General features: G+C 36.1%; 1 protein-coding gene across 2 annotated transcripts in view; it reads right to left on the bottom strand.

Moving 5' to 3' along the window:
- Window positions 1-26517, bottom strand: part of ARID2 (AT-rich interaction domain 2) — a 163195-nt gene that overhangs the window by 27370 nt on the left and 109308 nt on the right. For both annotated transcript variants that reach the window (XM_035002824.1, XM_035002825.1), the window contains 5 exons: window positions 22647-22728; window positions 20629-20763; window positions 19794-19990; window positions 16663-19526; window positions 8218-8366 (listed from right to left, as the gene is read on the bottom strand). In XM_035002824.1, coding sequence (XP_034858715.1) covers window positions 8218-8366; window positions 16663-19526; window positions 19794-19990; window positions 20629-20763; window positions 22647-22728 — 3427 coding nt within the window. The remainder of the gene's footprint in view (window positions 1-8217; window positions 8367-16662; window positions 19527-19793; window positions 19991-20628; window positions 20764-22646; window positions 22729-26517) is intronic.

The following is a 26517-nucleotide window of genomic DNA, read 5'->3' on the forward strand; positions in this document are numbered from 1 at the left end:
TGGCAGGGGCTGGGGGTAGGGAGGTGGGGGGTACGGCTGCAGTCTCTGTAGAGAGCCCACACTTTTCTGAGTTTTACCTCCAGGAATTTTACCAGGGTTCTACAGTAAAGACTGGAGGAAAAATTCCCTAGGGCTTTCCAGCAGAGGGAGAGAGAAAGCAATCAATTTTAAATATGCCCAGTGTTCTTTTCTCCTTACCAAGGGCCTGCCCTCAAGGAAAATTACTTTTAACAAAGCCTTATCTGGCCTAAGGGAAGGAGCAATTAGGTAACTCCGAGCCCTCAGATTCCCTGGCTCACATCAGGGGAGAAAAATAAAGAAAATAAAAGAAACTCGTCTTAAAGTCACAGCCCTTAGACTCAAGCCCACTAAAAAAAGTTAGATTTAATCATGAGATTACAGAATGCTTCCCATCTGCAATACCTTATCACCACATCAACAAGGCTCCAGTATAGTAAGAGTGGATTACGACTGAGAGAGCTGTAAGATACAGACTCTATTTAAAAATGAGCTTTGGCTCCGGAGCATGCGTGGTTCAGTTGGTTGAACATCCAACTCTTGGTTTTGGCTGGGGTCATGATCTCATGGGTCTTGAGATCAAGCCCTGAATGGGGCTCTGCGCTCATCAGGGAGCCTGCTTGAGATTCTCTTCCTCTTCCCCTCACCCCATAGGCACTAAAATAAGTAAACAAATCTTTAAAAAAATGAGCTTCTAGCAAATCCAAAGACAACAGGGGAGTGGGAAAAAAGGACACTAGAAGAAACTGAAGCCTCTGACACCTATAGCTACGGCAAACATTAAATACAGCACAATTCCTAAGTAGGTAAACATAAAACTTAACACTAAAGGTCTCTTTACCTCAGTTCCTATTAACCAATACAACATATCCCGCTTTCAACAAAAACTCACAAGGCATGGCAAATGTAAAGAAAAAAAAAAAAAAAACCCCAAAACCAACCAGAAACCAAACACCAAAACCCAACAATAAACCCAAAACGCAGTTTAAAGAAACAAAGCACGCATGAGAACCAGACTCAGATATGGCAGAGATTTTGGAATTATCATAATGCAGACTTAATATAGTTATGATTAATACGCTAAGACTCTAATGGAAAAAGTGGTAACACGGAAGAAGATATGGGTAAAGTAAGAGAAATGGAGATGCTAAGAATCAAAAAGAAATGCTAGAAATCAAAAATACTGTAACAGAAATAAAAAATGCCCTTGAGAAGTGGCTGGCTCAGTGAGTGGAGCATGCCACTTGATATCATGGTTGTGGGTTTGAGCCCCGTGTTGGGTGTAGATTACTTAAAAATTAAAATCTGGGGCGCCTGGGTGGCTCAGTCGTTAGGCGTCTGCCTTCGGCTCAGGTCATGATCTCAGGGTCCTGGGATCGAGCCCCGCATCGGGCTCCCTGCTCGGCGGGAAGCCTGCTTCTCCCTCTCCCACTCCCCCTGCCTGTGTTCCCTCTCTCGCTGTGTCTCTCTCTGTCAAATAAATAAATTTAAAAAAAAAAAAGAAAAAAAAATTAAAATCTTAAAAAAAAAAAAAAAGAATGCCTTTGGATGGGATCATCAATAGACTGGATACAGCCAAGAAAAGAATCAGTGAGTTTAAACACGTATGAATAGAAACTTCTCAAACTGAAGAACAAAGAGAAAAAAAAAGTAAACAGTTAAGAACTGTGGGACAGTTACAAAAGGTGCAACATATGAGTAATGGCAATACCAGAAAGAGGAAAGAGATAAAATGAAGAAATATCTGAACTGAGCATTTTCCAAAATCAATGACACACACCAAACCACAGACCTAGGAAACTCAGAGAATACCAAATAGGATAAATGTAAAAAACAAAACAAAACAGAAAAACAAAAAAAATCCACCTAGGCATATTATATTCAAATTGTTAAAAACCAAAGACAAAAGATCTTGAAAGTAGCTAGCAGGAAAAGAGCAAAAATAAAACACCTTACTGATAGCACAACAAAGGTAAACTTACACTGGATGTCTCTTGAGTAGAATGAAATATTTTGAAGTTAAAAGAAAAAAATTTTACGTCCACAAAATTATTTTTCAAAAGCAAAGGAGAAATACTTTTTCAGACAAAAACTGAGGGCATATCTGCACTAGAGCTGCTTCCTTATTAGCGAGCAAGGAGCCCGCTTCTCCCTTTGCCTGCCTCTCCCCCCACTTGTGCTCTCTCTCTCTCTGACAAGTAAAAAAAATAAAATCTTAAAAAAAAAAATATATATATATATATATATATATTTCAAACTCTAGAACAACCATAGAAAGTTTTTAAAAGAAGTATAATTGATATGCTAAGAGGAACAAATGGAATCATAAATTACTCAGCTAAAACCAAAGAAAGTAAAACATGTGAAGACAAAAGATACAAAACACAAGTGAAATGAATAGAAAACATTTATAAATATGATAAATATTAATACAACTGTATCAATAATCATTTTAAATGTGAAAGATCTAAACATATTAATTAATAAAGAGACTGGCAGAGCAGATAAACAAAACGAAACCCAACTATATGTGGTTAGATATAAAAACACAGATTAAAAGTAAAGTGATGGAGGTGGTTGGGGGATGAGCAAAATAGGTGAAGGGGATTAAAAGGTACAAACTTCCAGTTCTAAAATAAACAAGTCACGGGGATGAAAAGTACAGCACAGGGAGTATAGTCAATAATATTGTAATAACTTTGTATGATAACACATGGTAACTAAACTTAGCATAGTGAATGTTATATAATGTATATAACTGTCAAGTGGCTATGTTGTATGCCTGAAACAGTGTAATATTGTATGCCAACTACACTCCAATTAAAAAATTTTTTTAAAGGCAGTTAGCAAAAGGACTGACTTTTATGAGGAAAACCTAGGGAGAAGAAGAGAAAATCATATTCAAAGTTGAAAGCTGGGGACTAATAATATTAATTTGAACATTAAAATCCATTTTATACTCCCTCCACCCCAAAAATAAAAGGATGGTGAAAGATATACCACACTAACAGTAATGAAAAGAAAGCTGGAGTAACTATACTAATGTCAGACAAAGCAGACTTTAGAGTACGGTTACTATCAGAAATGAAGAGGGACATTACATAATGGTAAGGAGGTCAACTCTTCACAAAGACATACAATTCTTAAGGTCTGCACTCCTAACACAAAGCATCAAAATATGAGCAAAATCTGATAGAACTGCAAGAAGAAATAGAAAAATCCACTAATTATACTTGGAAACTTAGCACAACTCTATCAGTGATTGACAGATCTAGCAGGCAGAAAATCAGTAAGATGTATTTGAACTAAGCAGCACCATCAATCAATTGGATCTAACTGACATTTATATAACACTTCAACAACAGAAAAAAACATTCTTCTCACGCTCTTGCAGAACATTCACCGAGGTAGACTGCATTTTGGGACATAAAACACACCTTAACAAATTTAAAAGAACAGAAGTCACATAAAGTATGTTCTCAGACTACAATGTAATTAAACTAAAAATAACTAACAAAAAGATAGGTGGACTATCCCCAAATACTTGGAAATTAAACAACGCACTTCTAAAATATTTTGAACTAAGTGATAATGAAATTACAACTTACCAAATTTGAGGGATACAGCTAAGGCAGTACATACAGGGAAAGTTATAGCATGAAATGTATCGATTAGAAAAGATCTAAAAATCAATAATCTAAGCTTCCACCTTAGAAATCTAGAAAAGGAACAATATGAATTTAAAGCAAGCAGAAGAAAAAAAATAAAAATTAAAGTAGAAATCAATGAAATAACAACAGGAAATCAACAGAGAAAAATCAACGAAACCAAAACTAGTTGTTTGAGAAGATCAATAAAATAGATAAACCTCTAGCTAGCTTAACCAAGAAAAAGAATGAGAAATGACACAAATTACTAATATCAGAAATAAAAGCTTCTTTCATTGCTAATGAGCCCATGAACATTAAAAGGATAATAAATGTTATAAGTAACTCTATGCCACAAATTTGGTAATTTATCAAATGAATGGATTTCTCTAAAAGACACAATCTGCTAAAACTCACGCAAGAAGAATAATCTGAACAAGCTCATAACTATTGAAAAAAACTGAACCAGATTTATGGTTTCCCTGGTGAATTCCCCCAAACATTTAAGGAAGAAATGATACCAATTCTCTATAGTCCCTACCAGAAAATAGGAGAGTACATTTCCTGATTCATTACATAAGACCAGCATTACCCTAATACCAAAACCATACAAAGACAGAACAACTATAGACCAGTAGCTCTCGTGAACACAGATGTAAAAATCCTCAAAAGGGACGCCTGGGTGGCTTAGTTGGTTAAGTGTCTGCCTTCAGCTCAGGTCATGATCCCAGGGTCCTGGGATCGAGTCCCTTATCGGGCTCCTTGCTTCTCCCTCTGCCTGCTGCTTCTCCTGCCTGTGCTCTCTCTCTCTGACAAATAAATTAAAAAAAAGAATCTTAAAAAAAAAAAAAAAAAGCAATTACAACGAAAATGCCAACATGCTTTTTTGGGATCTCTAGAAACATTCTAAAGTTCATTTGAAAGGATAAGTACCTGTACATGTACCAAGTCCAATTTATAAATCACTCTAATTTCAAAATCTAGTATAGTGCCTGTTATAAATGCTTGAAAAAAATTGAGAAACACCCTGAAAAAGAAAAATTAGGAGGGGGATCTTGCCATATCCAACATTAAAATTTAAAGTGATGGTATAGGGGCACCTGGGTGGCTCAGTCAGTTAAGCGGCTGCCTTTGACTCAGATCATGATCCTGGGGTCCTGGGATCGAGTCCTGCATCAGGCTCCCTGCTCAGCCAGGAGTCTGCTTCTTCCTCTCCCTTTTCCCCTCCCTGTCGCTTGTGCTCTCTCTCAAATAAATAAATAAAATATTTGAAAAAAAAAAAAAAAGTGATGGTATAATAAGGACAGAGACCAGTGGAGTAACAAGTAATTCAGAAATAGACAAAGCATACAGGAATTTAATATATAACAAGTGTGGAAATTCAAACACCCAAGGAAAGATAAACACCAATATGTTAGCCATTTGGAAAACAATAAAGCTAGATTCATACTTCACTTTATACATGAAACTAAATTACAGATGGATAAAAAAGTTAAAAAATTAAAGTAGTGGAGGGCAACAAAATGTGTATTATGTGATCTAACAGCGGAGAAGATCTTTCTAAGCATGAAATAAAAACCATTAGTTTTTCTAGTCTGTCCACTAAAACATCTAGAATAATAGCCAACTCAAAAGCAATGGATACTCCCTGGAACCTAGACTAAATACCATTTCCCATTAAAAGACCTCCTTGGACAAATTTGATTCCATGTATGTGGCAGGAACATTTTGTCTAACAGAGAACAAGGAAACTGTCAAAAACCTATTAAGATCACTTATATTAAGATCAACCAAAGGAGCTGGGAACCAGCATGAATAGGCCTTTACTGGCTAAAGACAGGACAATTTGAACATCAAGAAATAATAATTGCAATGGACTAAAATACCTCAAATATTTTTAAATTCGTAAGTTCATTTATAATGATACTAAAAACAAAAACAAACAATCCAAACTTCATGGGACACCTTTGAAGAATACAAGTAAATAATGCAATATTTTGAAAATTGGTAAATGAGAGCTATCATAAATAACCTATCTAGCCTTTTCTTTAGGAACTTACTATTTCTCAGAGAAATCAAAGAGTTGGTAAGAGGGGGGCGCCTGGGTGGCTCAGTTGGTTAAGCGACTGCCTTCAGCTCAGGTCATGATCCTGGAGTCCCAGGATCGAGTCCTGCATCGGGCTCCCTGCTCGGCGGGGAGTCTGCTTCTTCCTCTGACCCTCCCCGCTCTCATGCTCTCTCTCTCTATCTCATTCTCTCTCTCAAGTAAATAAATTAAATCTTAAAAAAAAAAAAAAGAGTTGGTAAGAGGGGAACATTTACATTTTACAACTCTTAATTGAATGATGGATTTAGGTGATGACCCTCAATGGCTGTTGACATCACAAAAAAAGAGACAAGATATTACATATCTCCTGATGGAAGTACACAATGCCACTTTTAAAATGCTCTTCATAAAAGTGAAATAATTGCGAGAAGAGCAAAGGGAGAGAGAATCTGAAGCAGACTCTGCACTGAGTGCGAGCCTGATGCACAACTCTGATCGAACGACCACGAGATCACAACCGAGTCCGCTGCTTAACAGACTGAGCCACCCAGGTGCTCCTGTACTGAAACTTTTCTAACCATCCCAGCACTGCATTAACTGTCCGCTATGCTGCCAACTCTCTTTTTATAGCACTTATTTATATCATAAATTTGTTTTTGGATGTGCTTCTTTAAAAGCTGAGAATGATCTTTTTTATTATTTTTTTAATATATCTTTTTTAAGATTTTATTTATTTATTTGAGAGAGAGAATGAGATAGAGCGAGCATGAGAGGGGGGAGGGCCAGAGGGAGAAGCAGACTCCCTGCTGAGCAAGGAGCCCGATGCGGGACTCGATCCCAGGACTCCAGGATCATGACCTGAGCCGAAGGCAGTCGCTTAACCAACTGAGCCACCCAGGCACCCCTCTTTTTTATTTCTAACTCCAAGCACATACACCCTCCAGGAGGGTACTTGATAAATATTTGCAGAATCAAACTGAATTAAAATTGTAGCATCTAAAAATGGCTTTAAAAAATGACAAGCTCTGGGAAGCCCTGCTGAGTCTTATTCAAAAAAGACTTCCAAAGAGGAGGCACAGATCAAATTTTGTAGCAAGACGGGAAATCGTGTTGTGCATTTAGGCTCATTAACTCTTCCAGCAACTTTTTTTCTTGAAATACTATAAGCGCTTCATCTAAAGCAGCTATTCTCAAACTTTCTAGTCAACAAACAGTATTAGCTGACTACCTACTCCATCAGCTTCCATTTACATGGAAAGACAAAAACAAAATCTGAAAAAAGTAAAGAATACAGTTGACGATGGTGAAAATAGTTTCAAATTAACTTACAACATAAACAAAACAAGATGGTCAAAATAAACAAATCAAAGAAATAATCGGAGACCACCGAAAGCACGGACTTGTAAACTACCTTTTGATAAACAGATTTTACACTATAATCTAGTACACACCTGCCTATATTATATACATATGAAACTGGAAACAATAGTTACCTTTACTACCATGATGGAATCTGATATATTTTGTTCATTTTTTTTTTTATTGGGAACAAAACAAAACCAGCAAAAACCCACAAGTAGAGATCTGACAAAATGATTTCATGACACCACTACTGGGTTGAGATTTAAAGTTTGATGAACACTGTCCAAAGAAATTGTGCATACTATTAATAATCCCTAAGCTACAGTGATAGCCACAATCCCACAACAAACCTGTATATGAAGTTTACCATAAAGTATGTAGTATATCATAAAAATTATGAATAGCAAATACAATTTTTAAAAGAATATGGTAATTTCTTCTATCAGTTAAAGTGAAATGGAAATTTGATATCCATAAAGTGAAGGGTATTATGTCTATTAAGACAAGTGCCTTAGTCCTATACCTCTAAAAAAGTGACAAAGCAAAGGGTCTTGGCTGAGCTCTGTTAAAAGAACTATTTTACTTAACCAACATTATTCGCAAGTATTTTGCAAGTGTAAGAAAGCCCTATTTTAGGAAGTTCAATTCTACTCATTGTTCATCTTAGTTATTAAATTGTAAGATGATATGGCTTTAAAAATAATTTTCATGGGGTGTCCAACCCAAACTCAAATTTAAGACTAATCAGTCTTCCTAAAAGATTATTATCTTTAAGTTGCTACAATACAGAAATTCAATAGCTGCCACCAACATCAAGTCACTTTAAAAAACCTATCTCTTTTCATAGTCAAATATGAAATCAAATGCTTAGCTGATTTTCTTTTGTTAAAAGCTAATACTGAAACACATTCCCCAATAACCTACCATTAGGCAATGAAGCTCTTTCTACCATTTATATAAATTTCTTAGCTTAGGTGCCACTGGACCTACATAAACATCCCTCTTAACAGGAAGTATTTTTGCTAAAAGACTTCAGTGGTTTCAAAAGAAAATTTTCACGAAAGTATAGATGACAGAAATGTAAATATAAAAGCATTCCAGAACAAAGAGCATTTATGTGTATCAAATAAAATTGCCATTTACTTTTTACAAGACTGCCACAGACACATGAAGTTGTGTCCAGGTTTTCTCACTGGATCCCCTTGCTGACTAGATGCACTGAATGGAGAAGGCTGGGAAGTGTTAGGCTGGCTCTGCACTTGCACAGCTGGTGAAGGCGTCAGAGGAGTGTTCTGTGAAAAAACACAACCACGTAGTTTGTGAGGTGACACTGAAAGACATTCGTATTTTATAGTATAGGCATAAAATGATTATAATGACGATTATATGATTACATTGATAGTTATGCACTTCCAACAGAAAATTTACATTTGTAGTTAATGATCATTTTTTAAAAATTCTTTAAAAAAGATAATTATTTTTATAAAGATAATTAGGAAGTCAGGTTCTTTTATTTCATCTGAACCACAAAGGTAAGATCACATTGTTACTGTTACAGGATATACATTATTTAGAATTAAGAATTTTTAGATTAATAAAATTAGGCAGAAACACAATTATAGATTAAAATGAGGAATAAATCTACTATAAATGCACCCATTTGATTTACTTACGTACATTCTGCACAAGAACAAATCAATTGCAAATTATTATTTCTTAGCATATTTTTCCTTTTAGATTTTTTAATGACTACAACATAAAACAATCATAGCAAAAAGCAAAGAAAATTTCTGATGTTAAAAATGAATTAACCGTAAGCAGAATGTTGTAAAAATTATTTCAGAGTAAGCCATTTTAACTTTAGTCTTTAAAGTTGTTCAGTTACAGCTTTTGATGGACAATACAAGTAAAAATCCTAATTGTACACATAAGTCTTTTAAATATAAGCTATGTTTTCTTCTTCTGTATTCCATCCCTTTCTCTCTGAAAAATACATAATTATAATAAAGCTTAAAAGAATTTGAGGCAAAATATTTTCTTTGAACCTTAACTCAGATTTTATTCATTAAAAAATGTATCACAAAGGGAAAAATAATATTGAATTTTTCATATAGAAATGGTAGCACACCATTTTCAAAGCACTGTTTAATGGCAATAAATTTAAACTCTGGAAAATATTAAATATACTTGTTCACTTATAAGGTAATATTGGTTGCTGCAAACATCAGATTAAAAGCCATAAAAAGTAGGAAAAAGACAAAACACAGTAAGGCTAGAGCATAAAAATGAAAAAAAGGAGAATAAAATGCTGAAAAAAAGTTTAGAAATGTGAAGTCATAAGAACTTTGGAGTTCCAAGCTCTAAGAAAAAAAAAAATCTACTTTTGGGATGTGATTGAAGTTGTTTCCATAACAGGGTCCCGCTCTTAAGATTTTTCAATATGGTCAGTGAGAAAACATATACATGCATATACATGCATGAAAAACAGGTGTCATGGATACGATGTGGACTTTCTAGCTTGACACATCAGTACTCAAACTTTCAATTTGCTCTTTAAACTAGTTATGTGACCCTGGGCAACCTGTTTAACCTCTGTGATCTTCAGTTTCCTCATCTATAAACTGTTAAGTAATGAAATCTAGGGTAAGGAATGGTGGGAAGAGACTAGAGAAACTATAGACGAAGAGCCTAGTTCTAGATTCTCAACAAATGGCAACAGTCACTATTATTATTATTACGCTAGAAGTCCAAATAGAGAAGGGAAACCATACTTTGGAGGAAAGATAATGAGTTTGCTTTGGGGACACTGACAGATCACCAACTACAAATGTCTATTAATAGAAGTTAATGCTGGAAACACGTATCTGACAATCGTTCACCTGGGAATTCTTAAAGCCATAAAAACTGAAGCTGAGAAAGCGCACAGAAAAAAAAAAAGAGGATCAGAGACAAAGGAATGGAAGGTAACATTAGAATTAAGTCTATCAAAAGAATTACTTAAATTGCTTCCCTGAAATGAAAATATGCAATAAAAATCCAGGAAATGCTAATAAGAGGGAGTAACCAAGAGGATCCATTTCAGCCAAATACAAATATTAAGAGAGTAACAAGTTACAAATATCCCAGAATTTTAATTAAAGGGTAAATCTGCCAGATGCATCAAATTCCCTCAGATTGAACCTTTTGGTTCCCTATACTATTACTGTTTAAATTAGGTATTTTATTGAATATCTTGTCATGTATTCGTACATTAAGCTTATTTTTATTTTCATAAGTGCTAACAAATCTTTATCCTATCTTTTTTTTCCATTGTGGAACTCTTATTTGGTGTCACACAGAAAATGTAACAAGGAATCACAAGGTATTTTGACCCCAAATGTGAATGAGGGATGTGGCAAGGATGACTGAAATTAACCTAAGCTATTAAATTAAGAATGAATAAAGACACATTAACCAAATGCAACATATAAAAAACTTGTGGATCTTAATTGAAACGAGTTGTTTAAAAAAAAACAAAACAAAAACCATGTTGTTTTTAAAAGACAACTAGAGGGGCGCCTGGGTGGCTCAGATGGTTGAATGTCTGCCTTCAGCTCAGGTCATGATCCCAGGGTCTTGGCATCGAGTCCCACATGGGGCTCCCTGCTGAGCGGGGAGCCTTCTTCTCCCTCTCCCTTTGCCTGCTGCTTCCCCTGTTTGTGCTCTCTCTGTGTCAAAAATAAATAAAATCTTAACAAAAAAAATAAACGACAACTAGAGAATAATGAACTGGGTGTCAGATAATATTAAACACATTACTATTTCTGTTGGATGTGATTTGGTATTGGAGAGAGAGATCTAAATAGTTAAAAGTACTCAACTATTAGAGAAACGGATTCTGAATTATTATTGGCAAAATGCAATAATGTTTGATATTTGTTTTAAAGTACTCCAAGAAAAAAAAAATGATAGTGGTGAAGAACAGATGAAACTAAAAAGGCAAAATGGTAATAATATTTTAAGCTAGGTGATAGATACATGAAGACTTATTAGCTCTACTTTTGTATATGTTGGGGAAATTTTTACAATAAAAAGTAAACAAATGACAAAAAGAATTAAATAGGTCTAAATATATCACTGAAACAAAAAGAATTAAAGTACTTTTTTTAAAAAAAGATTTTAAAGCAGGGAGCCCGCAGTGGGGCTCGATCCCAGGACCCTGGGATCATGACCTGAGCCAAAAGCAGACACTTAACCAACTCAGCCACCCAGGTGCCCCAAGAATTAAAGTACTTAATAGAACATACCAAATGAGAAATTCCAAGAGTCATATATCCTTTGACCGCAGGGGTTAATATTTTTAGGTTTCCTCTTGTTATTAAAAAATTACATATTCCTGGGGCGCCTGTGTGGCTCAGTCAGTTAAGCATCCCTACTCTTGATTTTGGCTCAAGTCATGATCTCAGGGTCGTGAGCTCCAGCTTCGCAATGGGCTCTGCACTCAGTTCGGAGTCTGCTCAAAAACCTCACTCTCCCTCTTCCCCTCTGCCCCTCCCCCCTCCCCTCTACCCCTCCCCCCAATAAATAAATACATACATAAATAAAAATTAATTAATTAGTAAAAAGAATTAGGTCTTTACATGATAGTGCAAAATATATTTCTTTTAGGATGTGTAGGTTTACTTTTTCTTAACCTTATTATTGACTATGAATTGCTAGATCATTAGCCATAACCCTAACTCAAATGTAAATGTAAAAGGTTTCAAAGTCAAAGTTTTTGGAATGATCCCTCTTGAGGAATATTCTCATCCACTCTATTGAGGAAGAGCTATTTTTTTTATATTACAGGTTTGTTTTTTTTTTTCCAAATCAAAGCCACAAATCCAGCAGTGAGTGACCAGAAAAGTAAAATTACACAAAAGATGCAAAACAACTATGTGATTTATTCTGCAATGTAAAATTAACTAAAAAAGTTAATGCAGCAGGGCGCCTGGGTGGCTCAGTTGGTTAAGCGACTGCCTTCGGCTCAGGTCATGATCCTGGAGTCCTGGGATCGAGTCCCGCATCAGGCTCCCTGTTCGGCAGGGAGCCTGCTTCTCCCTCTGACCCTCCCCGCTCTCGTGTGCTCTCTGTCTCTCTCATTCTCTCTGTCTCAAATAAATAAATAAATAAATAATCTTAAAAAAAAAAAAGTTAACGCAGTTTTATTAATGCTCTTTTTGTTAAAAAAAGAAATTTTAACTTTGCTTTCTTCTATCACCTTTTCAAGAGTATGCTTTCCTCTGTCATCTTTTCAAGAGTAAATTATGGCTAAAAATTCTAGATTACAGTGATAATATTTTTTTAAGATTTATTTATTTGAGAGAGAGAGAAACCACACAAGCAGAGGGAGGGGCAGAAGGGAAAGAATCCTCAAGCAGACTCCTCGCTGAGCACAGAGCCCCAAGATCATGACCTGAGCTGAAATCGAAGAGTCGGATGCTTAACCGAATGAGCCACCCAAGCGCCCCTAGAGTGATAATATTTTCTGATCTAAGACTTGGGATTTGAGGCTCTTAAACCCTTACGTTCTTAATACTAAACTTTAAAAACCTTAGAAAGATGAAAATTTAAACACTTCAATCTGTGTTAGAAGATACAAATTCATAGTCTAGTCTCAAAATTCTTTACTAGGTAGTAATGAAACACTGTGTTCAATTCTAGCTACATTTTGAAAGCCACTTATAAAATGGAACTCACTGAGATAAATAGGATGATGAATAAACCAGACACCCTGACATCTAAGATCTAACTGAAGAAACTGAGAAAGTATATTCTACAACATAGGCAACTAAGGAGAGATACTCTAAAGACGTCGTAGGGAACAAAAATTTGATTTACTCTAAAGGTGACGTAAAAGTGATCACACTTAGTCTAAATGTACAGATCTTTTAAGAACAGAATTAAGGCAATTATAGAAATCACTGGAAAAGAGATCTTTGTGAGTGTGGGAAAGTAACTTCAATTCTTAAAAATGAGGGTTTGGGACAAGATAATATCTAAGATTCTTTCTGCTCTAACATTCCCTCATGTTCTTAAACTAGCAAGTTTTTTACTCTTATGAAGTATAAACCTCGATAATCAATACATACCAAGACTGGCTTATAAGGACACATTGAAATGCAAACAAAAAATTATGTTTAGTGGTAATGCCCTTCTTAGTTTTTACAATGTGCTACTACTCTACAAATCTAAGCAGTAGTACTCTTAAGAAAATATTGAAATAATTCCTGTGGCTCTTGCTAAAATGATCTTGGCTATGACTAAATGCTGCCCCCTTGAGGCTACAGATCTGCTTTCTGATGGGTTGATTAACTTCAAGCTCTTTATCAAAGAAAGGAAGGGACCAGGAAGGTACCAAAATTGAGTGTCACATAGAACCATATCAGCAATGATTCCTATGTGAAGGACACGGAGGAAAGGCACATATAAAACACCTTAAACAAATACATCCTTAAGAAAACTATTTTTATATACAAGAATTTAGCATGTCTTCAGATCATGGGATTAACAGCTATTGTTCTGTTCTGTTCAACATGTGTTTTACATGCTCCTGAAAAAGGCAAATCTTTAGGTAAATATTTATAATTATTTTTCTTTTTTTATTCATTTTTATTTTTTATGTGCCAATCTAGTTTTATGCCTCCAGAAGATACCAATTCATGAACAGATATCCTATAGCTTGCAAATACAACAGATTGAAAATAAGCAGCTACAAATAAAGAAGTTTGCCTTGAAATAGGTACAATTTATTTTGTATGTACTTATACGTACCACCCAGCTAAATACTACTTAAACACAAAAACTGTGGTTATATCATTTGCTTTCATAGATCTGTCTCCTTTTCTGTTAATTTTTTTTTCTGTAATGAAATTAATATAGCTGATTAATGGGAGTGAAAGGAAACAAAATTGAGAAAAGAAACATGAAATAACATGTTCAATGGTAGTAGGAAGGATTACCTGTTGGCCATTCTCAGCAGGGACATTTCCCTGCAGTCTTTCCAGCCCTGAACATTCTGCAAGTCTGAAAGTCCCTCCTTGGGGTCCAGGTGCCTCCTTAACATCCCTAGACCCCTTGAAATGGTAGAAATAATAAGGCTTGGCTGAAAAATCACATTTAAAATCCTCTATTTCATCTACCCCTTTAAAGCACCAATTCAAATAGTGAATAAAATGATGTTAAACCAAGGTCTATATAAAAGAAACCCGAAGAATCTGGGCAACAATGGAAATGGTTTTCTATTAGTAGGCTCTTAAGAAGGCCAACAGCTGACCCTTCAAAAGGAAATTTATGATCCCATCTTGAACAGTTGATCTTTTTTAGCCTTTATAAGTACTTTATTCCCATATATGAAGGTAAAATACTGCTGTACTATTACTGAGTGCCTAACTATGTAGCAGTCACCCTGCTAAGTGTTACACGTAAGAATCCCAGTTTTTAATTCTCTCTCTCATAGACACATGCATGCTATCTCTTTTTTCCTTGCAAAGTTTTAAATTTCTACATGCCAACCGAACACTAATTTTAAAAATAAAGAATGTAGCCATTTTTAATGGACTATATTCTTCGGGACAATATATATTAAAAAACACATTTTTCATATTAGGAATAAAATGTAATAATTTTATGGCTTGAATGAGATACATATATGTCCAATGTGTAAAGAAAAAAGTTTTAGCATTCATGTCCTAAAATTATAATTTAATGCTACTCACATTTTGTAATATAATAGTTCAAATAATCAGTATGTTATATATAAAAGGGCTTTCTAGAACTTTTCAATGAAATCTTGTAAAATAGTGGAGAAATGGGTTAAGAGAATGAATCTTTGTTTCAGACACACACCCAAGTGGTTCAGTCCTGGAACCACTTCACATTAGTTGGTGACCTTGGGCGAGTTATTCTGTAGCTTGGAGCCTCATCTCTAAAACAGTAATAACAATTTTTACTTCACAGAGTTATTTTAAGGATTAAATGAGAAAATGCTTTAGTACCAAGTTCCTAACACAGGTCCTAGTCTTAACAAGTATTCTTGGTTCTTAAGTATCATTATTGAATATAATCACACTGGAAAATTAAGGACGCACAAAAAAATGAGGGTTGATAATTCCACAGTAACGGAGTTTTTCTCTCATTTGGCTTAGTCTGTAACTATTTAGGATTATAAGAGAATCTGAGAGGAAAAAACAGTCAGGAACATAATCAAGATGAACTGAGAAATTATAAATATAGGAAAAAAATACATAAAAATCAGCTTTACTGAACGCTTAACTATATGCCAGACACTGCACTACTTTAAAAAATTTTTACTGTGTTTAATAAATGAAAAATTCAACTTGTAGCAGTTTGTCTGAGTAAAATTGCCTTAAGTGTTCTTTGCTAAAACTCAGTCCTAATTATTGCCATGTACACATCAACTAAAGAATACTCAATGTATTTAGGTACCTTGCAATAAAAATAAATCCAAGCAATACAGTACTAATGTATGAATTAAAATCTCCTTATGCCCCCCGACAGCACTGTCCAGTTTTATCCACTCACATGAAAAAAGATGCACATCAGTGGATGAACTGCTCTGAAGCAAGGGATTCTTTGTTCTTTCATCTTTCATTTTGCTCCTCCCTCCACCCCCAGATTTGGTACTATTGCCAACAATGGCCATAGATCTGCTGTAAACCCCAAAAGCGCAGAGAAGAAGCCCAAGTCAGAAGAGTGCCAGCAGAGTTGGCAATAGTCACAGAAGGCTCTGGCTATGTAGTACTTAGGAAAGAGAATGAAGGAAAAGTCATCCAGGAAATTAGGTTAAAGACAACTGCTAAGCAAACCCCTAGTTTCAGTGGAAACACACACAAGATTGACCTGAAAATCTTTACAGGCAGAATGAACCCTCAATTCAGTAGCACTAGTCCTAGAAAACACTTTTATTTACTACAGGGTACAACAGAGATTGGAGAGACTATTAAAGAGGGGATAACAGAAACATGACAGTAGGGTAAAGGAGTAAGAAACACAAAAGCAAGAATATCAGAACAGCTGAAAGAAATTGAAATTATAATACTTTTTAAAGAATAAAGGCAACTAAGTCAATATAAAAATAGAACAAGAAAACACCTGATAAAGTACTTATGGGAGTCATCTTTTTTACAAAAGAATGGTGAAAAGAGCCACAAATACACAGTCGTGTCAAAATCAAATACAGAACCTCCGTTTTGAAGTGCTCTTAGTATATCCTGCACCACCCCCAGCCCCCCAAAGGAGGCCAAAGGAGACTAACTTACAATTAAAAAATTCCCCAAAAGATGTCAGATTAGCAAGTGCTCCTCTATCTTGGGTCTAAAAATTACTAATTTGGGTCTATAACAAAATTGAAAAGATTCTTTAAACCATGTGCTAAAGTTAACAATTGAGACGGTTGTTTAATATGACAAAAAACACCGAAAAATAGGAGCGTGGGAGTCCGAGTACACTGGTGAGCTGACACAATTAACTCTTCAAGATGAGGCAAAGACCCGACAGTGCACATTCCCCTAAATTCCTATTTCCAACGTTGACAGCAGAACGACTTACCTGGGGGACCACACTCTGTCCATATGGCGGCGGATGTTGCTGCTTTTGCTGAGCAGCACTTTCTATTGCTACTTTAGCTACCGTGCTGGGGTCGGCTCCTGCCGGCACGGCAACCATTGTTGCGCTGCAGCCAGCATTGTTGGGGTCACTGATTGTAACAATCCTAACTCCTACTTTATTTGGAATTCCTGTGACTGTTTCCCTATCGTTATCCTCTGCCGGCCTCTTGACAGTTTTGCATTCTGCTGTGCCATTTGTAGACCGAACGTCAGATGACAGGGCCGGAGAATGGGACACTCTTGATCCTGAGTGGGGAACTGCTATGATCTGATGCCCCTGTATAACAGAGGTTGTAGAATGTGGAGAGACAACTACACTTGGGCGTTGCTGAGGCACATCTGAATTCAGACTTGAAGCTAGAGGTCCGTTAGGCAAGTCAGCACCACTAAACTGCGGTGCTGCCGCATTTGGAGCCTCCTGCAAACTGCTCACAGATGGCGAACCACCCAAAGTTAATACAGGTCCATTCGAAATTCTTTCCAGTTGATCACCTTTGGCAGTATCTTGCTGAGTGGCATCTAAAGTCCCTTGCGGTTCCACTGGAGATATCTCACCATTTCCTACATGATTGGAAGTTTTGTGATTTGGAATGTTTTTGCTTAAATGAGAACCATCTCCCTTATCAAAATCACAGATTCCATTAACTAGAGGTTTTTTCAAATCACTTTTGATATCCGGCATATCCATTTGTTCTGAGTTCTGTTTTCCAGATGTTCCATTCTCACCTAATTCTAACGATGGCCCATTACTGATTAGTGAGCACTGATTAGCCTCACTTTGAATTTTCCCTGAGTTTGAAGGAGGTAGACTTGAGTCACTGTACTTTCTCCCATTTAAAAGACTTCCCACCTGCATTTCATTTTCCTTTGTATCCCCATTGCTGGTGCTCGTGGTTCCTCGTCGGCAGGACGGGTTCTCCATGACTTCAATTTTACGTTCATGCACATGTAAACCTGTTGCTTCTTTTGCTTCTTCCTCCTTTTGGCAAATGATCTTATCACCTTTGAATGGGGGAGTAGCAGTAGTACAGGATGGTTGTCCAGCTGGAGATGTCTGAGTGGCTGGAAGCGTTTGCACCTGAAGTCCAACTCCTGCCTGTGTTCCACTCATGGTAATTCCTGCTGGAGCAATGAGCTGAGTTGCATTTCCCTGACTCACAGTTGCAGTTGCAAAACTTGTATTTGGCACAACTGTTATGGTTACCTGGTTGCCAGAAGTCCCTTGGAAAATGGTGGCTGGGCTGTTCGAAATCAGCGGGCCTGGCAGTATTTGTAAGTTTGAGATGGGCACAGTTTGCACTCCCCCTGTGGGTGGCATTGCACTTTGGACCAACTGAACGTTTTGCTGCCCAACCAACAGCTGCTGAGCTGAAGATTGCCCCTGCACGCCAAAACCTGCTGCTTGGTTATTGGCCACCTGGTATACCACCTGAGGGCTAGGAGCTCGTGCATTATTAGGAGGAGGAATCTGTGGAGCCGGGAGAATTAGCTTGCCACCCGGTGTCGAAGGACCACGCTTTGGAAGCAGCAGCTGTTTTATGAGACTTGACTCCCCAGAAGCAGGCTGACCAACGCCTGCGTTCGCCTGCTGTGGCGGGACCTGCATCTGTACTTGTTGGGGCTGCTGAACCTGTACTTGTACCTGCTGTGGCGAGGGTGCTGGTGAAAGCTGCTGCTGCTGCTGCCTTTTCACGGACAGCATCTGACTGACAGTAGGAGGTGGTCCCTGTGACTGAGCGGTGGAGGAAGATGACATGGCGGTAGGGACTTGGTTATTAGTAGCTGGGACAGGTGATGGCGAGGAACATGGAGTTAGGTTTGGCTGCCCCGTTAGCTGAACTGTCTGACCAGCTGGAAGAGCTGCTGGATTAGCAAGAACAATTTGGTGAATGGCTGGTGTGTAAGTCTGACCTTGTTGAGCTGGCTGGCTTACAATCACTACACTTTGTTGGGCTGGCTGCTGTGGTGGTTGAATGGGCTGCTGTACCACCGTCGATGAAACCTGCTGCGAAGGGAGAGGTTTTGGTGCAATGTTCTGAAACCCTACCCTTGAGGGCTGTGGGCTTGGGACACCAGCAATGGTAACCATCTGTCCTGCAGCTACCTGAAAATTCTGTACTGAAGTTGCTGAGACAATATTGGATGCAGAAGTTGTCACATACTGTGAAGGTGCTATGATAACAGTGTCTTGCGGCTGGCTACCAGCTGATGTCTGTTGAGATGAAGTTTGCACAGGCTGGGGCGATGTGGTGATTAACTGCTGACCCTGTGAAACTGTAGAAGTACATGCTGGGATGTTCTGTACTCTGCCAAATATATGACTCTGTGGGACAGCTTGCTGAATTACCGTAACAGGAGCGCCCGAAGGTATCTGTCCTGGTACCACTGTGTGCAAGGGAGACTGCTGTGGAATTACAGACGGATGATGAAGCAGTGTCTGGGAATTTACCACTGTAACAGGCTGTGGCCCTGTGCTGTGGTTCTGAGCCACAGAACTCGGAGCAGCTCCTCCTCCCACAGCAATGCTAACAGGAACTGCTGTCTGGGAGAGAGAATTCTGGATTACTGTAGCCTTAACGACTTCACAAGGAATTGGAGCTTTGTTTTGAATGACAGTCACTGGAGCATTTTGCTGCTGGTGGGTATGAACTGCAGGATTTGGTGGAATTCTTGAAACAGTCTGTGCCACAGTATGAACACCTTGTACTGGAAAAGACATTTGTGTTGCAGTCAAATTTGAAGATGGGTTGGTAACAGAAGTCCTCTGAAAATGGTTTCCTACAGTTTGTGGTCCATGAGGGATTCCTGAAAATAGGAGGGAAAAGTCAAAATTCATAATGAAATGACTGAAAAGCTGCATGTAGGCATTGTATTAGTTAATACAAGAAAGAATCGTTTTAAGAAATTAACATCTAACAACTTTGCATCATACAAATATGATAAAAGTAACAGAATAAGCAAATAAGCTACTGGAAACACGAGGAAAAATTATACATTTTAAATTTATACAATATACAGTTTCATTTTGCTTTTTTGTTAAATTAGTAATACTTAAAACTCAAAAATTAATACCTGCAGGTGAAGGACTTGGGGATACATCAGGAACAGAATCAACACGAACAACAGGAGTAGAAACTGGTTGCTGCTGATAGTACATCTGAATGGGAAGTGGTAGAGCCCTCCGTTTTACTCCTACTACATGAATATGTGCCTGCCCGTTGCTACTAGAATCCTCCACTCTCTTCACTGTATGATTTGGAAAGACCGTTCTGTAAAGCACACACATACTTAGTTTTCTTAACTAGCACACGAGCAAAAAACAGACTTCTAACAATGTTTACATGAACAGCAGCAGTATATGTTATTACTACCAATGTACGAACCAGTATGATTCATACTGTTGTATTCTGCAAAGGTGGGAAGCAAAGAAAAAATATAAAAGATCAGTTCTCCAATTTTTAAAATCATTATTTATTAACACTGTGGGGTTTTAAATAATTCTATACTCTATATAATTAACAAAAAAGCTGCATCCAGGTAGTGTCTATTTTATGAACTTTGCAAAATATCAAAAGCCTCGATATTTGAAGAATATTAGTTATAGACTGTTATTCAAGATTAAAAAGGGCAAAAGTCATGTCTTTAACATATTAAAGTAGTGTAGAAAAAAGTTTCTCCCTTCTCTTTCTTCGATAAGCCTCATAATGTTCAAACACAAACACCAGGTTTGATTTCCAAAATCCCCTTGTATTTAAATTTCTATCTTACTATAACCTAGCCAATATGAAATTTCAAGTAGTAGAAATATTTAAAACTAGATAGATGGTTCGTATTTTCTCTAAAGAGCAAGAGATGCTCTAGGTGATATAAATCAACTTTGTTTAAAGTCAACAACTATGCATCCTACCTAAGACATTTATAAAATCCAGTTGAAGTTAGGATTCCACCACGAGCTAATTTACTGCACGTTGAGAGGTACTCAGAATACATTTCTGCTCGAGAGACAGAACAATCTGGATTTACTTCAAAATGAGCATTTAGCCTAAAAAGGAGAGAAATAAATGGCATTATGCAATATATTATAGGAGAGTTTATATTTAAGTATAGTAAAACCACTTGAAGGCAATGTCTTATAAAATAATATTTATGCCTGTTAATCAAATTTCACTTTCTCATATTAGCAAAAAATGCATGCTAGGTTTTAGACTGACGAAACCAAATAAAAGGAGATTAACTATTTAATCATATTTATTTTAGTATTAAAAAAATCATTAACAACAAATATAAAAACTGTGTTCACACCCCAGTGAGAACAGGATTGGTCTGTTGGCAACAAATATTCTACAACAAATCAATATCTACTCAATTTCCTGTCTTGCAATAAATAAAATATAACAGAAACTCCCAATAATGAGCTATTTCCATTGGAGATGTGGAAAATGGAAGAAACACTGAACTAAAATTAAACTTCTGTTGTCTCTTGGAACAAATTCCTTAAGAAAAAACACTCACCTAACTTCTCCCATGCCTCACACGTCCATTCCCCCATTTCAGAAACTTCTATTCCTAATGCATTACAAATTAACTCAAACTTCAGTTTGTCTTTTTCATATCGTGACTTCCATTCATATATGTTAGGACTGGAGGCCGAATTACCTTCATAGGATTCTTTTCTAGGACTTACTATACATATAACAGGCCAATTTACAGCTGTTTATATAAACTGAATCAAATAATACTTATGATTAAATAATTTTAAAATGATTCTCTCCTCCTTCCTCACTAGAACTGGCAGAAATGTGCAAATGGGATTTAGAAGACCAAATCTATACCTAACACACAACATTTTACTGTGCATGTGGTACAAACTTTTTCAAACTTTCATAATTCTTTGAGTACTGACTTTTCAAAAGACTAGGTACAAAAAACCTCTTTTGGTTTTAGTGTAGAAGATAAACATTTCCAAGTATTACTGGAAGAGATTCATCAAGTATAAGGTGTAAAAATATAGAAGGGGAGGAAAAAGCAAATAATTAGAGATATTTAAAAATATAAACCCGATTTTAGGCAAAGTGGAAAAGTCTAGAGAAAACTGCCACAGGAACAAAGATATGAAAGCACCAAAAATATGGAACACAGAATGACAGGAACATGGAATGGGAGACAAATAATGTTAGAGAATGGGAGAAAAGGGATCAAAGAAAGAAAATTTTTAAAGTAATACATCATCAGAAAGTGATCTTTTCTATTCAAGCTGTTAATCTTCTAAAGAATTTAAGCTGGAATTCATAACTCTGTGGAAGCTACTATCCATGAGAAAATGAAATCTAAACAAGTCTACAATTTATTTTTTCAGGAAGTGGCTGATATATGACTAGTCAGTCTTCTCAATAAAATATTATTTTCAAGTTGCTTATTTCCATGTAAACCCACTAGCTATTGTATCATTTGACTCATTTTCCCTTACTACGCCGAAAAAGGAAAAATTAACTATCAATGAACAAGAAGTACTGCTTGTGATGAAAAAGAAGGGACATTTAACAACAAAATCTGGTTTTATTTTCTTAAAGACAGTCCAGTTCAGTTTTAATAAAACATTAATTTAAGAAATAAAAATCCTATAATCTGACAAATCTTATTTTCTACAAAGTCAAAGATAATGTTTTAACACAAATTTTACTCCACAAAGAAGTTAAGTGGTGTAATTTTAATTCTGAAGATTCTGATGAACGCTTCTCTTTCAAATTATTCTAAAATGCAGGTGAAATGGTTTTACATTGTCCATTCTTTGTATAAATGATATTCTACTCTGACTAAAAAGAAATACAGAATAAAACATTCCGGATGACTGTTGAAATACATTTCCTTTTCTCTTTTGCTTTATTCTTCCCAAGGATAAAGCCTTAATAGAAATAAACCACTTACCACTGACAAGCAAACTTCTCACTATCTATTTCCACTATTCCTGGAGGTGGAGCAACATGCTGTGCTACAACTGCTCTGGAAGCTAAAGAAAAAAATACATTAGCTACATCATTTGTACAAACTTAGTCACTATATGCCATGTTTAGCTCATGGATACTGAAACAGTTAATATTCACAATGAGTATCTTTTAAAAAGGGTATAAGCATAATGAAAATATACAAATTTGAGAAAGGAGCACATATTATACCAGGCACTGTCTTCGATGCTTTATATAAACTCTTTACAATCATTCAAATAATAACAATAATATGGATTATATAGCTAATATAATCTTTTTTTCCCATGGGTCAGACACTGAGTTAAATACTTTATATATGAATTCTTCTGTGAGATGGGTACACATAAGGAAACTGAGACTCAAAGGGATTAAAATAACTAGCCCAAGGTCACACAGCTCAACACATCAGTAAATAAGAATCAGTTTAGTTATAGAAACAGATAGTATCAGAAAGAATCACTTCACTTCTGAATTTAAAAGATTAATACTGGGGCACCCAGGTGGCTCAGTCGTTAACCGTCTGCCTTCGGCTCAGGTCATGATCCCAGGGTCTTGGGATCGAGCTCCGCATCGGGCTCCCTGCTCAGTGGGAAGCCTGCTTCTCCCTTTCCCACTCCCCCTGCTTGTGTTCCCTCTCTCGCTGTCTCTCTGTCAAATAAATAAAATCATAAAATAAAAATAAAAATAAAATAAAAGATTAATATTAAACTCTGAAAGTGGCATATATATAACATTTCTGGGAAAGGGTGAACAAAAAGTCTGAACTAATTTAAAGTCCTACATTCAAGAAAGGATTTTCATAAGATTATTCTTCTGGGGAAAAAAAAAATCTGTTGTAATAATAGTTTTCAAGTATACCTTTTGTCCTAAGAGAGGCAAGATGGTTGGGTAAAAATGTACTAGCTATTAATCTTAAAACACATACCAACTTCTGAGATTTTGCTTATGACATATTTTAAAACAATTCAAGTCCAATGTACAAATCATCTATTATTTTCTAACAAGTTGAACAGATCTGTAGGAAAATAAATGTTTTCTTTTCTGCTGTATATAAAGGAACTAATGAAAATATAAAAATATGATAATATAAACTGTCATATTATGATAATTTAAATATGAATCTTAGATATTTATAAAATTAAAAATTATACTGCTTCATCAGCATTATTTTATAGTTTTTAAACTTATAAAATGGACCATTTTTCAAATAACATTTTAGTGAAACTCAGAATCCTCAAACAGAACAAATGTATTTCTAAACTATTGTTCGTTTTAATCTTATTTATAGGTCTAAATTTAATTATTCCCATTTTGCTAATGAAGAAAATAAAGCTCAGAGATTAAGTTTATAAACGGAACACATGATGGAAATGGCAGAGCTGTGTATAGCTGGAAAGCCTTCTTTTAGGGGTATTGGATTTGAATCCAGGTCTGTCATATTTTAGACCCCATACTATGACATGCTATTTTTTTACAGAACAAAATAATTATAATCAAAACTATTTTCCTGGTGCAACCCCAGCTTATCTTTTCTTCTCCTAACTTGATGACACCATTAGAGAAAATATCTAAACAGGGCCTGAACCCACTTGGAAATCTTCCTCCTTTTCCTTCATCAATTGTACTATGAGAGAATATACCCTATTCAGACTGAAATCTCCTGAATCAATTGATGACCAATTGAGTGAAATATTAGAAATTATGCTGAAATTATAAAAATTTTATGAATAATGCATAAAGAAGAATAAAGCAGCCACAATTAAATTAAGAATATAAACTGGAAACATAGAATTACTATAAAAGTGGCTACAAACTGAGAAGCACTGCCTTCAGGAAAGATACCTAAAGACTCATTCTAAATGATTCAAAGGTACTTCTGCTTTAAAAGGAATCAACTTCCAGGGGCACCTGGGTGGCTCAGTCGGTTGAATGCCTGACTCTTGATTTCGGATCAGGTCATGATCTCAGGGTCGTGGGATCATGGGATTGAGCCTTGAGACGGGCTCAGAACTCAGCGGGGAGTTTGCTTGAGATTCTCTCTCTCCCTCTGCCTCTGTCCCTCCCTTACTTTCTCTCTCTCAAAATAAATAAATAAAAATCTTTAAAAGGAATCATATCCTAGATGCTCAACCTTTTATATATTCCTTCCTTTCTAAAACTGCTCTTCTCCCATTTTGGAACAGAAAGTTTTAACTCTCATCCATCCTTTATAGCAATGCAGGTATGATTAAATGCATGGCTCTCAAGCCAGAGTGGCTGGCACCAGAGTTCCAGCACTTACTAGCTTTGTAACCACGGGCAAGTTAATTAACCTCTCTGTCTATAAAGTGGGGAAAAGTAACAGTACACTAACCTCATAGGTCATTATGAGGATTAAAGGAGTTTATATATAAGCCACTTAAAACAAAGCCTGGCACATAGTTAGCACTATATAATTGTCAGCTATGATGATGATGATGATGATGATGATGATGATGATGATGATGATGAATGATGTACAAACCTCTAGGACACCAAAGGGAGAATTAGAATCATTAGAATCCACAAAGCTTCTTTTAACCAAGGTATTATGGTAGGGCTTCCTGTCTATATTTTGTGATGTTTTATGTATTATAGTTAAGGGCAACACTGGGCTTGAGGTATTGAGTATTCTGGCCCTTTGGTGTGTTCTGAATTCAGACACAGAGTGATGACAATTTTTGCTTAATGTTCTTTCCTCCTCTACCCTTTAACTACTGTTAAAAAGGGCATTACTTTTGAGGCAGAATCTTGTATAAGTAAAGCACAGAGAATTTTCTTAAAGAAATAATGAAGGTGGTGGCATCTTATTTCATTCAGATGACAATCTCATGGCTAGTTTAACTATCTTAGAATTTTGAAGTAAGGAAGGTGTCATGGGAACACCTATTAACCATACTTTCTTGGAATGAAAAATAAAGTTGAACTTTTTCTAAGTAATGGAAAGTGAGGCTGATTAAGAAAAATACTTTTGATAATAAAGACTAACTTTATCAGGTTATATGGGAGACATTTTCTATTGCTAAAGGGGAGAAATCTGCAGTTCTAAGGTTTTGACAAAAAAGTACTCAAAGCACATGATAAAAGCACCTTATCAAAAAACTGTACTGGTCTTGAACAATATTTCAATTTTCCTAACCCAGTGGTCCTCAAAGTATAGTCCCCTGACTTGAAGCATCAGCATCTCATGGGAACTTGTTTAGAAATTAAAATTCTTCGGTCCACCTGAATCAGAAATTCAGGGTATGGAGCCTAGAAATCAGTGTGTAAGCCCACCAGCCAATTCTGATGCACCCTGAAGTTTGAGAACTGCTATGCTAATATTTCTTGACTATATCAGCTTAAACAAGGTGCATCTAAGCAAGAGTCAGCTAGTACATTTTATAGTCATATCTTGTTAATATCTTTTTGACATATTGCCAATAAAACTTAAAAGTAAATGTAATGACTGGGCAACAAATTCTTTTATGAGTCACATGTTAATTCTCTGATTTCAACAAAATCAAAGAACTCAGTTGACAGATCGTTAAATATAATTTTAATAATTTTGGATAATTCTGAAGCTCAAAGAATTGTAAATTCTATCCTTAGCTATTCATTGATGTGAGCTAGATTTTCAAATTAAATCTATAAAAAGGAAAAATGGAGATACGATTGATGTTGAACCCAGTTTCACTCTAGCAGTTAAAAAATATTCATTTTGGGACACACTGGAGTAACACTTTCCAGAGAACCACCTCATTAAGAGATGAACTTCCAATAGCTACTTTGTCATGTACTGTTTCATGTAATTT

Source organism: Mirounga leonina, unplaced genomic scaffold (genome assembly GCF_011800145.1).
Source record: "Mirounga leonina isolate KUSES-001 unplaced genomic scaffold, KU_Mleo_1.0 Mir_126, whole genome shotgun sequence".
NCBI lineage: Eukaryota > Metazoa > Chordata > Mammalia > Carnivora > Phocidae > Mirounga > Mirounga leonina.